The sequence below is a fragment of the Diplotaxodon limnothrissa genome, linkage group LG14, assembly GCF_057381915.1.
Source record: "Diplotaxodon limnothrissa isolate DT_005_m linkage group LG14, D_limnothrissa_male_GT1.1, whole genome shotgun sequence".
Classification (NCBI taxonomy): domain Eukaryota; kingdom Metazoa; phylum Chordata; class Actinopteri; order Cichliformes; family Cichlidae; genus Diplotaxodon; species Diplotaxodon limnothrissa.
The window spans coordinates 10,660,096-10,673,326 of NC_140609.1; the positions used below are offsets into that span (position 1 = coordinate 10,660,096).

At 38.2% G+C, this 13,231-nt stretch overlaps 1 protein-coding gene across 1 annotated transcript in view; it reads right to left on the reverse strand.

The window, feature by feature from the left end:
• Positions 1-13,231, reverse strand: part of lsamp (limbic system associated membrane protein) — a 241,421-nt gene that overhangs the window by 68,329 nt on the left and 159,861 nt on the right. Inside the window, exons 2-3 of the mRNA XM_085371524.1 lie at positions 8,165-8,309; positions 3,670-3,757 (exon numbers count right to left, since the gene is read on the reverse strand). Coding sequence (XP_085227650.1) covers positions 3,670-3,757; positions 8,165-8,309 — 233 coding nt within the window. The remainder of the gene's footprint in view (positions 1-3,669; positions 3,758-8,164; positions 8,310-13,231) is intronic.

The window sequence follows — 13,231 nt, forward strand, 5'->3', positions numbered from 1 at the left end:
GCCGATCAACCAAATTCTGTGTTTCATAAAAATCTAATTGGATTGGGGTGAAAAGCCCGCCCTTATATTACGATTCTTGTCATGTGCAGTGACCCTGCTTCCTGGTATCGCTCGTCTGAGCCCCGCGAGTCTGCCACTTTTCCATCCACGGCAAATTTACTTTGTCTGATCATTTGTTTTCCAATTACGACCCTGTCCCTGCTAGCAGAAAATTGTCAGCTTTGGTTATGTGAACCTGCTCTTGGGTCTGTAACCAGGGGCAATGTTTGAAGCTTGGAACATTTTCATACCCATTAAAAGATGAAGGTGGGGTGAATTATTATCCCGCAGAGCTGATTGGGTTTTGTGGGGGTTGCTGTAGGTTGCTGCTTGTAATGTCATTATAGTACCACAAACAAAGAGACATTGTCCTGTCCTCTTAGTAAACAACTATAGTTAGAGTACAAAAAGAGTGGATAAAACTAGTAAAAGCTGAACAGTCGGATATTTGCAAATCAGAATCAAACGTACACCTAGTTAACCTGTATGCTGCATTCACTTGTTTGAGCACATCTCCGTTCATTATTTGATCAAAATTTCAAAGTAAATAAAAAGTCCCAGTATTTGTTCACAGTAACACATTCACTGTAATTGCCAGAAACCTACGCCTTCAGCACTGCAAGGCAATTTAGATGAAAGATGCTGAAGTGAACTTAAAGGAGAAGATTACACCCACACAGCAGGGAAATACAATAGATGAGCATAACAATGGCATCAACACTGAATGGGACTTTGAGAGGCAGAGCAAAGGACAAAATAGCAGGTAATGAAAGCAACAGAATCAATGTTTGGCCATAACCGTCGCATTAGCTGTGATGAATGAGACCGCCGTCAGAAACTCTGGAAGCCGGCACAGGACGTTCCAATGATCAAGCAGTGAATAATCGGACACGATGGATTCTGGGAAGGAGAGGCAATTTGCTGCCATGGATCCCAGAAGAGCAACATCAATTCAGATATTGACCTTTAAAAATGCTGTTAATGGATGATATCTTCAGTTCATAGCTGGATGATAAGTTCTTCAGTAGACTATTGTGTGTGGTGAAATTGCACTGTGATGCATTTCATCCACTGACAGCCTGTAGCAGTTATCTGCGGTTGGGTTTCACATCTCACAGTAAGGAGGTTCAAAATGGAGAGGGCAGTTAAAAAACTCCAGCACTGGTGAAATGGATTGAGCTACAACATTAAATGTATCCAAGTACATGCTGTATACAACACTCCATCAACATTTACTGTCACTTTTTGGGTGACGGACAGTTGAGAAGCTCAGACATTCACAGCTTGATGAAAAAGCATGCAAAAATTCAACCCCCACATTCATGCAAGGAAACAAAGACACCATAGGAAATCCAATTGTGAGAACTCATTCTGCATGCATGTATAAAATAGACTCTTTAAACAAGAAAATTCTGTCAACCAGCTGTGGCTTTGAAAAAGCCAAACTGAGAGACTTGGCATTTTGATCGATAATAAACTCTCCTTTTTGTCCTTGATGCACAACTGCGTGTTTGTATTGCTCTTATTGTTTTATAAGCGATTCATAAAAGAAAAACAACTTAGGGATTTGAACAAGGCTTGAAAAGGCCAACCGTTACCCTGAAAAAGTGTGCAGCTGCTGTATAACAGCCAAGTGTGAACATCAGAATAAATGTTTTAATGAGACTGTTATCGCCAAGATTATTTCCTGGCTGTGATTTGCTTTTCTGAGACAGTGTGTAGATATAAATAGGCAGGAAAAACTACAGGCAGAGAAATTATGTTGCAAATGCTTAAGGGCATAATAAGACAAAGAAAATCATAATAAATACCTGAATTCGAGCGTTAAGTGGTAACTTTAGAAAGAAAATCAGTATTTTGATGTGACGTAAGCTAATATTCTGTCTTATCAGAGGTTTGCTGGTACTGTATGACAATAACAGAGCTAGTGCAGACGAAATATCATTTACCGCTTTTCACTGTAATTTTAAATATGACGCCCAAAGACATGTTAGTACAAGCGAGTTAGGACATCAAAGTAAACCCATCAGAGAAATAACACAAACTTTAGGAGTGGCCAAATCAAGAATCTGCATTCTTAAAGAGAATGAATGCACTGGCCAGTTCAAGTGCATGATGACAAAATTATTTCAATGCTTAAGAAAAATAGCTTCCTAAAACAATCCAAGTGAGGATATATACAGGAAGTAGGTGTATCAAGGTCAAGGTCTACAATCAAGAGACACCTTCATGAATGGAAACAATGAGGGTTTACAACAACATGCAAACCACTGATTACACTCTTTGGTCATGCAAAGAGTGTAGTAGAACTGGGCCACTAGTGTTCATTGATGTTGTGACTCCTGACAGATTGTACAATGCTGCCCACTTTCAGCCAAATAATTCAAAAATGATTGCAAAAGCAACACAAGAGTTTCATGAGGAAGAGAAATGTGATAGTCTTCAATGGGCAAGTCAGTCACACCTGATTTTAACTCAACAGAGAATACCTTACAGTTAGTAAATACAAAACTGAATGCAGAGAGACCCACAAATAAGGAACAACTGAAAGTGGCTGCAGTAAAGGCCTGGCAGAGCATAACAAAGGAGGAAGCACAGCAGCTGGTGATACCCATGGGTTTTAAACTTCACACAGTCTCTGACTACAACAGATTTTCATCCAAATAACAATATTTCTATTTGAAGCTATATTAGTTTGTCCTATAACTTATAGGACTATAAATAAAAATGACTTCAATTCAATTTCTAAACACAAAAGGCAATACTTTTATCAAACACCTTGAAGTAAAGCTGAAAGTCTGCATTTCAGTTTCAACTTGTTTCTTTGACCTAAAAATCGATTGTGGTGTGATCTGGGAGCACAAAATTTACTCCTGCTTTATCTGGTATTTCATTTTCAGACATTTTGGCACATCCAAGGCCGTTATTAATTTGTTTTAAGCACCACAGCCATTTCCTGATATCTAAGTAGTATGTGCCATGTAATTGAACTAAGATGTTCCATGTTGAGATAATTAGTCAAGTTTTAAGCCACAAATCCAAAATTAGTTAAGAAATGTATGTATGGGTCTGACTATCAGCAGATATAGCTTCCCAGCGCCTACAGGGACCATTCACAATTCCAGTTAAAAAGGGGAGTAATGAACAGCTTAACATGACTGTGCATTGAGGCTGATACCTTTTCATCAGGCCTCTCAGCTAGAAAAAGTTGATGAGTTCACAGAATTGTTTCTACTGTAATCTCATGAGCCAAAAGCCTCGTACCCACAGAAAAACTTCAAAAAAACCTAGATTTAATAGGGAAAAATATCACCGTTTCTCACTCTTCCTGATTACCTCCTGCTCTCATCTTTGCAGCTGTCCCAATTAAAGAGAGACAACTTCACATTCTTTGAAGTGAAAAACTGCTTAAGATTTTTAAGTGCACTTAAGACTCAGCTGAAGTAAAACAAGGCATGCTGTTTCTCACGAAATGTATTCCTGTAATTTCCTTTCCAGACACCATACAAAACAAATGCAATAGAAATGACTTTTTGCATTAACATTTGTGTATGCTGCTTGTGAACTCTTTGACAAAGACTTCATTCGATATGTTCACGTTCTGCCTTGCAGCAGGAGCTTGTAGCTTACCTTGTACAATGAGGTAGACCTGTGAGGTCTTGGGCTGCTGCTTAGTCTGTATGGAACAGGTGTACGAGCCTTCATCATACACATCCACCTAACACATTAAAACAGAATATTAGTTATTAGTGTAAAACAACATTTAATTGGTTGCGACAATGCTACTGGGAGAATGTGTACATTTTAAATAGATGATATCTTTTTCCTAGTAGCAAACGCATACAGTAAATACATTAAGCCAAAAGCAAAAAAGAAACGTGGGTGGTAGATGTTAATTTAAATGAACAGATAAATATTGGATTGTTGTATGTTAACATGTTTGAATGTTTAAACTACAGTTGTCCATTTTCTAAAAAATATAAGTGTACTGCTACGTTTATTGGCCAGACACTGTCCACCCCCACTGAGCGGACAATGAAATGTTGGTAATGTTGGCATGACTGTTTTCAACTGAATATGCACCCATATATTTAAAGATTAAAGCTTTAATTTATCTTGCTCTGATTGCAGTTTATGTACACCGTGGTTTAGCTACACAGTACATGTCGATACCATGCACCTGAAAAAATGCATGCTAGAAATCCCATTTCCCTAAGTATATTTATATTGTTCTTTATCTGACATTAAATGTACAATATACCCACTAACAACAGTAAACTTAGTCATACGTTAATGTGTCAAATGCTTCATGCCCTGGAGGACGGGGCTGTGGCCCCCCCACACCCTCTAGCGGATCATTACATGAAGGAACCTTTTAAAAACAAGCCCGCTCATGCTCACAGGTGCACACACGGGTGCTCACACACACAAACGACACCCTTTTTGGCTCCTACCTCAAAGCACACTGTGCGCTGTCGATATTACGTGCTGCACAATAATGTTTAATATTTAGTATTTACAGTTATATTCCCATATATCATCGTGATGTTGTTTATTGTATTGCTCTCGTTTTCTTCTGCTTGTTTTCTTTTTTCTTTCTCAACAGGTGATCCAGGTGATTGATATATGTATTTTTTTTGTCTCTTCTCCGCTGTTTTTTCCCCCTCTTCCTTTCTCCCTTTTCTTTTCCTGATTCAAGTCTGTCCCATATCTAGCAAGTGAAAATAAAAAATAAATAAAATAAACAATAAAAGGTGAATCAAATAGACCATTACGGCAAGGCTGGGATGGTCCATTTGGTAAAGTAAATCTGTTGGGCATCTTTCTTTGCCTTTAGACAATAATTCTGATGGCAAAAGAACCAAACGGGACAGGCAAAAAAAAAAAAAAGAGTGTCAAATGATATCAAATGATGATGTTCTAAACATCATAACTAGGAGACATCAAAATGTAGTAAATTAAATATTTACAAAATTAGATGTTACTGTTGTGAAATTAAAATGAGGAGATTCTTAAAAAGGTCTTATGTGCAAGAATGCTTGTAGGCAGTTACTAGGCAACTTGATGCTGTCATAATTGTTAGGGTACCTGGGATGTTGAGTCAGTGTTTTGTGTTTTTGGTTGTTTGAGTCTTGTTTATTCATACTTGTTTTCTCTGTGTGAATTGTTTCCTAGTTGCATTTCTGTATTTGTAGTTCAGATTGTCTAGTTAGTTATTAGGTTCCTTTTCATGCCCTGGTCTCGCCTGCGTGTCCTGTTTGTCTTGGTCTTGCCTCTGTGTGTCCTCTGTCAGGTCAGTCTAGTCTTCATGTTTATCTGCCTGTTTCCCTGGTCATGTCTCTGTGTGTCCGTCTCGTTCCTTGCTCTCTTGTCCTCTCTCTCCTCACTTTTTTCCCAGTGTTTCATCTGTCTCATACTTCCTGTTTTAGTTTGACAGTCTCTTGTCTGGTGTGTGTCATGTTCAGCTGTGCTTCCCCTGTCTCGTTAGTTAGATTATGTTCCCCCATGTGGTTTGTTCCTTTGTTTGACCTTGTGTGTATGTCTGCGTCTGCCCCGATCTACCTCATTCTTGCAGGTTAAGGAACTAAACCTGCCTGTTTAGTTCCTAGTTTCTTCCAGTTTGCTTTCATGTATTTTGTAATCAGCAATAAAGCTGTGTTTTGAGTTAGTCCTGCCACTAAGAGTCTGCATTCTGGGTCCTCAATCCTGCCTGCTTCATGACACATAATATTTCATATCGATAAGAACCTTCAGGGGCCTAAGACGGACCTGTTTTAGTTGCTCAACTCCTGATCATGTAGAGAGAGTTCACAGGCATGCACACAGCCTGATACAGACTTTATGACAATACAGCAAGATTCAAATGAAAAGAGATTACCAAGATAAATAGCTATCTGAGCATATATTAGCCCTGAGAGTGAGAAACCATGATGTATGACTGGTATTTTTGTTGTATTTTGCTGTTCCCCACAATGCTTGAGTTCCCTCCTTCCTTATCCTGCTACTGTAATTGTGGAGCAGTCTGTGTGTCTGACTAATCCTTACTCCAAATTCCCTCAATCCCATCCAAACTTAAATCAGGGGCAGCCCCGGATTTAAGTTTGGATGGGAATTAGGGATTGAGAGATTTTGCATGTGGTGATTGTTATTGTTGACTTTTGTAATTTCTCCTAAAAACAAAAAAGCAAGTCACTTCCCATGTCACAAAAATGCTGAGTCATTTTAAACTGACATCCTCTTTAATCTGAATTACACTTCACTCAAAGAAAGTATTTATGAAAGACCAAGAACTGCACACTGATTAACCACTATCAGAATTTTCTCATCAAACCAATAAAAACCAAACAAATATTTGTTACATAACTATGAGATTACTTTTATTCATTTCATTTTTCATATATTTTGTTTATATATATTGTTGCTTTTAGTGAAAGTAGAAAAGGTTCCTGAACGATCCCTTCACTGAATATTTTTCTGCCTCTTAAATATCATTTTTGCTTTGTCATTGCAAACTCTGAAGTACTTTGTTTCGGCTTATTCATACTTTAAGTCTGTTTAAATGTGGTTACCATGACTATTTCACTTACTTATTACATTACATTTTATATATTATATTACATATTAAATGTCAATGCTGTTAGGTGACTTGAAAGTAGAATCATTAAAGCAGGACAGGAAATAGTGTTTGTAAGCCCCATTAAAGAAATGGATCGAGGAAAGCACTTACAAACAGTTGTGATATTGAAATGACTAAATAATAGTTGGTTTTTTTGTTGTTTGTTTTGAATGAAGTACAAAATGCTGGCATTAAGAAACTGAAAAAATTGACAGACCATCAGTTTTATTCTCAGCTGAAATTGTTGCGGGGAAGGCATATGAACTTTATTGTAGTTTAATGTGTGCTTTTTTCTCCCTTCAGATTCTAAAAATGTCAGATTTATGGCCACACCGCCAGTCACCCCTATCCATGTCCCCATAAAATAGCAGAGCAACTCTGTCTCATGCAAATTACTTTTAGATATTAGGAATGCAAAACAGCAAATATGTTTGGAAATAAATGTATTGGAGCCTAGGTTATGTTTTCCATTAACATAATGAGGAAATGTTGTGAATTAATGGACTTGGCAAAGTCCAAAATGTTGATTTCCTGAGTAAATCAACAAAATGTGTTTTATCCTATTATAATGCAATCTCATCATAAAAAAAAAATTGTGATTTTGATGTGTCCATGGTTATGCACACCATTGTTGTCTTGGCTAAGCGACTTGAAGAACAGGGCAGGATGTGTTTACCTCATTGTCATTCAAACAACATTGCTTTCGTTGCCTAAAGCGAACCACACTCGGGACTCAGAATGCAAATGCCCGTCACTTATGCCAAGTCTTGCACTTTGTATAACCTCTGCAGTTGTATGTAGCTTTGCTTTGCTTGCTCTCTATAGCCTTTCCAAATTTTACATTTGAGACTATATACACTACATGTTATGTTCTGCCCTTCTGTCATGCTGACAGTAATAAGGTAAGTTTTAAATAAATATTTCTATTTGAAAGTATCTCCAATATAGAGATGAATAAGTTGATGGAATAAGTAGATTTTTAATGCTTAGCCCCTTTACTCTGTCTTTGTTTTATGCTAAAATAAAATGAATTCCGGCTCCAATTTCATATTTAGCTGGCAACCAAGTTTTCCGATATGTCAAACTACTTCTTCAGCGCTAATTTATGCTAGGAAAGATTTTTTTTGAAGGGGATGTGAAAACACTCCTGTCTTCCCATCCCGTCACTGCTTATGTTTATACTTGTAAAAGCATGCAGACAGTGAAAAATCAAAAATTAAGAATGTAGTTTAAAAAAAGTCCCTCTGACTGAACCTGCTGCATAAATAAATGAATAAATGAATAGATTAATATTTAACAACATCTGCTGCTAAAAAAAGAATAAATTTAAGTCAAAGTGTGTGTGTAATAAGGTTGTGTTTCATGACTTGTTGAATAACATCCCTGAAACTAAAAAAAAAGAAATTCTCTTCCACATCTAAATGCAAATGACAACCCAACTCAGCTCTGGTTGAATCAGTTTTGCACAATAATTCAGTTCAGCTTTTAAATCTCTATTGTCAACATTACCTTTTGTATGCGCAGGCTGTACTCCAGCTGTCCTTTAGTGACCAGATCTACTCTGGGGTCCAGGGACCACTTGTCCTGGCCGGCAAAGATGATGTTGGATCTATTGAGCCAAGCCACCTTGGAGACTTTGTCATCAACATAACACCTGCAGCGAGAACAAAAACAGGTTAGGTGAGAAATAGCAAGACCCGGTTCTTCATTACGAGGGGAAACAAATGGATGCAACTTTTTTCCATTTCATGATATGTAATCCTATTAGGCAAAATGAAGTGTGGAGTTTTGTAGATAGGGAAAGCAAACAAATCACAGCAATTATGCAATCCAGTGAGTAGGCGGGGGTGTATGGAAGTCAAAGGTGGTTTGAGTAAGGTTTACACAAACAGTTGTGCTGAAATAATAAGCCAAGCTGGTTATGTTTTAATATAGTTCAGCACTGCTATGTTTGATACCACTGACTAACAAAGACTGTTAAGTTAAGCAGACACCTAAGGCCTCTACTAATTCCAATGTCTTGGAGTAAAAACCAAAGTGAACGACCATTTTTTCTCTTCTCCTCCCACACACCCCCTTGTACAGCCTCCTGAAGCCTTCACTTTCTTTACCACCCTTTTTCTCTGATGAATACATCTCCTTTAACAGTATGTTATTCCTGTGGATAAGAAGGGACACCGGTATCCTCTTGTTTACTTCTTGTTGCATGCTGTCAGCGCATTACACCAAGTAAGCTCAAGCTAAGACATCTTGCACGGGAGCGAAGGGAGCCGAGCGTCTTCCTAATGAATAAATGTAATGAGAATGGATATCAGCTGTAATGCAAGCCGACAGTGAATGCGCCTCACATGCAAATTCCGGCAACTCGCCAAGCCTTGGCTGCGCACACCACTTTGGATTGTGTTGAGCTACAAGAGAGTAGCTTAGTGAAGCAGTGGAGTGAGGCTGTCTTTGGCAGGTGACCCCGGGTGAAGCACAAAAGTGTTGGTGCAGTCACCCTAGTCTGCTTCACAGCGGGAGCTGGATGTCAGATTTGTTGAAGGTTTGTACACGCAGCTTTAATCCCTACTGATGTTCCTTCCCTTTGTGTGGAACCAAGATAACTCACTGTGTTTACTGACTCGCTTTGACAGCTATCTTCCTATTGCGTCACTCTAAAGTGTTCCTCCAGTTTTGTTTCAAGAGTTTTCAGTGTTCTAATTAAAAGAAGCAATTCAAAAGCTCGCTATGCTCATTCAGATACATTTTTCTGTAATCAAAGAAAGTTCTATGAACTGCCCCTTTCCAAAGCTAGCTAGAAGCCAGAGGGAACAAGGGGTACAGAACAGACAGAGTCATATTCAAATGCATAAAATATAAATCGTTTCAGTCCATTAGCCTCTCAAAACAAACCATGAAGGATGTGACAGTGTGGAGCTGTGTGCATGCAGCTTATATGTTAACACCATCATAAGCTTATATACTGTATAAGTTTTGATCTTTGTGGTTCTATATGTCCTGGAAGTAGCAATCAGATGATGGTTACACTGCCATAAAGGGAGGGACACACTCAGTAAAGGTACTGAGGTAGCAATGATCAGTTGGTACCAAGGCCCCAAAATGTGCCAAGGAAATATCAACTGCACCATGACACCACCACTACCAGCCTGAGGTGTTGATACAAGGCAGGGTGGATCCATTCTTTCACATTGTTTGGATTAAATGCTGACTCTGCCATCTGAATGTTGCAACAGAAATCGAGATTAATCAACCAATCAGTGGCAACTCAATGCATTTGGGTTAAAAAGCAGTTCAAAAGGTGTACCTAATAAATGGCCGTTCTCTGTACGTGTGCATGCAAGTGTGTCGTGACAGTGCAACATCGTTGTTCACGTGTGACACCCAAAAGAACTGATCCTTTTGAGAGCATATGACATGTCTGTGCCTGCTCCTCAAAGTGCTTTCATGCAGTTAAATAAAAGACCTATAGTTCACTCGCTAATCAATTTCCCATGAAAGTACCATTTCTTTCTGACCACAATCACATTAGTATTGATGAAACTGTTTTGAAAGCTTTGTAAACTACCATTCACCAACTGGCAACTCTTGGGCGCACAAAACTGAAGCTGCACACCTGCCAAAAGCTGTCCACTTGACGCTGGCTTGAAAAGTGAATCTGCATTCATAGGCTCCCACATTAATATGCCAAAAAAAATTACAGCAGAAATAAACATGCTTGTTACCCACAACAAAAAACCCTTTGGTCTCTGCTGCCATTTTTCTCCTTTATAGTGATTGTAGAGACTGTGATGTTTTTCTTTTAACCTTCTAATTATAGTAGGGAGAAAAGGGTGTGGTCATGTCCAATGACAGGAGAATATAGACGCTGCAGCTGTAGCCTCTAGCTGTCTGCTGGGCAACACTTGGCTTGGTTTTCAGCTACTACACTGGATCTCTGTTTCATGTCTCTGGTGTTGGTTGCTTTTGATGCATTTTTTATGCAGTTATCTGACAAATAAACCTGACTTTCAGTGTGGTTAATTATACTAAAATCCATGAACTCTGTGCTCCAGTTTTGTTGAGGGAAACTCTAATATTTTACTTGATTTGTTACTCAGCACCAGTGTTGGTCAAGTTACTTGAAAAAAGTAATCAGTAACTAATTACTGATTACCTCCCCCAAAAAGTAATCCCGTTACTTTACTGATTACTTATTTTCAAAAGTAATTAATTACTTAGTTACTTAGTTACTTTTTAAAAACACGATTTACAACCTGAATAGGTGATAAAGCGATAGATCTTTCAGCCCAATTCTACTTTTTCTGCATAATCCATCATACAAAATGTAATCAAATGGAAAAGTCTCTTTTTAACTTGTTTTATTAGTTTTAATCTTTTAACTTTATGCATCAAGCAAAAATTTAATTATATGCAACATTCTCTGACTGGAAGAAATTAGTTTAACATTTAAACCTATTTTCTGCACATTCCAGCACATAAAATAAAATATTTTGTGTGTTTACACTCAGTCTTTCAAATAGATGCAAGTAAAACACAGCAGAAAATAAATAAAGTCAAAGACTCAGCGGTCCTGTTGCTCTATTTTCACCTGTAAAGCAGGAGTTGGGTAGGCGGAGGTTTACCCTGGTGCAGGTGTGCTGCGGTCAGTGGAAGGATATGGCAGTTCTGTGAGTTTCCCATTACGTCGTAGCTACTCGGTGCTTGCTTGGAAGTTTAGGGGTTTGTTTCGCTGTAAAAAGAAGTTTTCTTCCCACGCACAGCGGACACTAATGTTTTTGTCCCTTTTATGGAATCAAACTCAAAGTAAGGTCAGTACTTCCACGCTTTAAACGCTGCACGCTCATACTCTCTCCCACAATCGATATGTGATCCATTGTTGATCTGCACACAGCTGTTGTCACCAACGGCGCACTTGCTTACGTCACTGTCGTGAGACATTCTCGCAAAAAAATCACGGTTTTAGTAACGCAGTAACGCAGCGTTCCTACGGGAAAGTAAAGGTAATCTAATTACCGTTTTTGCAATAGTAATCCCTTACTTTACTCGTTACTTGAAAAAAGTAATCGGATTACAGTAACGCGTTACAAATAACGCGTTACTGCCCATCTCTGCTCAACACTAATTAACATACACTCTACAACCTGAACTTATAATGCCAGTCTCCTGTTCAAACATGGTCACACACATTTCAACATCACCCTAACAAAGTACTGACCACAGTCCTAGACCCTGCAGATGATGTCCTATTGGTTACATCCAGGAACTAGTCCAGGTGGGGCGGGTATTCAATCAAACAGGTAGTAAAGTACTAGTTTAATCCTGTGTAGTTTACTATTCCTCAACGCTAATAATCAAAACCTTCTGGTGCTGTTTTTGAACCACACAATCTGCTGCTCTAGACGTTAATCGTCTACAGCTCCTCCACATTAGTGCAAGCTATGGACACACAGACAAATTGCTTGCAGTGAAGCAATAAACTGCCCTGGCTGACTGAATGCTTGCATCTTGTTTCCTTGTACTGCACTTGTTTCCTCTCCTTCCTCATTACTGCTTGTCGCCTACTGTGAAGTAACCACGAGGAGGTGGGAAAAGAAAACGAGATGAAAAAGACAACCACACGAATGGACATGATGCTCGTTTAGAGTTACGCTTTAATGTCATTTTCTCGATCACATTAAAGCGCAGCCTGTTACTGAACCCGAACTTTTTTACTGAATGCAGTTGTTAACATCAACATATATTAAAATCTACTTTTTGCTGTAGCGCTGACAAATCCACATTTTGTGTTTTCCTGTTGAGAGGAAAACCATCCTGACTGATGCCATGTGACTGATAAAAACTCAGTTCTCAGACTGCCAAATTGGTACTCATAATATAATTATTATGTAAATGTTAGATAATTGGTGGTTTTGACATATGATTAAAAATTCACAGTGTGGGTTAGGGCAGCTATTTTAACAGAAATTAGCATCGTAAAAAAGAAATGGAACTTTCTAAAAAAAACCACAGCAGTGAAGTTGATAGAAACAGCTTTGCAGATTATATAAACAGTGCTGATAACTGAGTGCGCATACTTTAATTTAATAGACTCTCTCCCCTGTGCATTATCCAATTGTATAACCACTGTTACTGAAATATTCAATGTAAAATTGTGCACACAGAGGCAGTATTACACAACACTGTGCATGAAGTTTTTTGTGCATTATTAAATTTTAAATCGAAAAAGTTTATTACTTCTCTTAAAAAAATTAAAAATTCACCCTTCCCCACACAGCATTAAATTACTTTATTAATTAATTAGTTAAAAAATTTGGTTTCAGGTCTTACAAAATGAGTTCAACCCCCTACAATTGCACGCTGTGTTATTAAATTACATCAAAATAGATAGATAATTGATGTTTATATAGTCTTTGCATACACACATGCTAAATGGGATAATTTACATAACAGCAGATGATCAATTGCAGAATGCATTGAAGACATTAAATGAGTTTCTACCTCCTCAGCCTTCCCCACTGTTACTTGATGTCTGGGTTTCCTGTGATTAATAAAGTGATGTATTGGTATGATCCATGC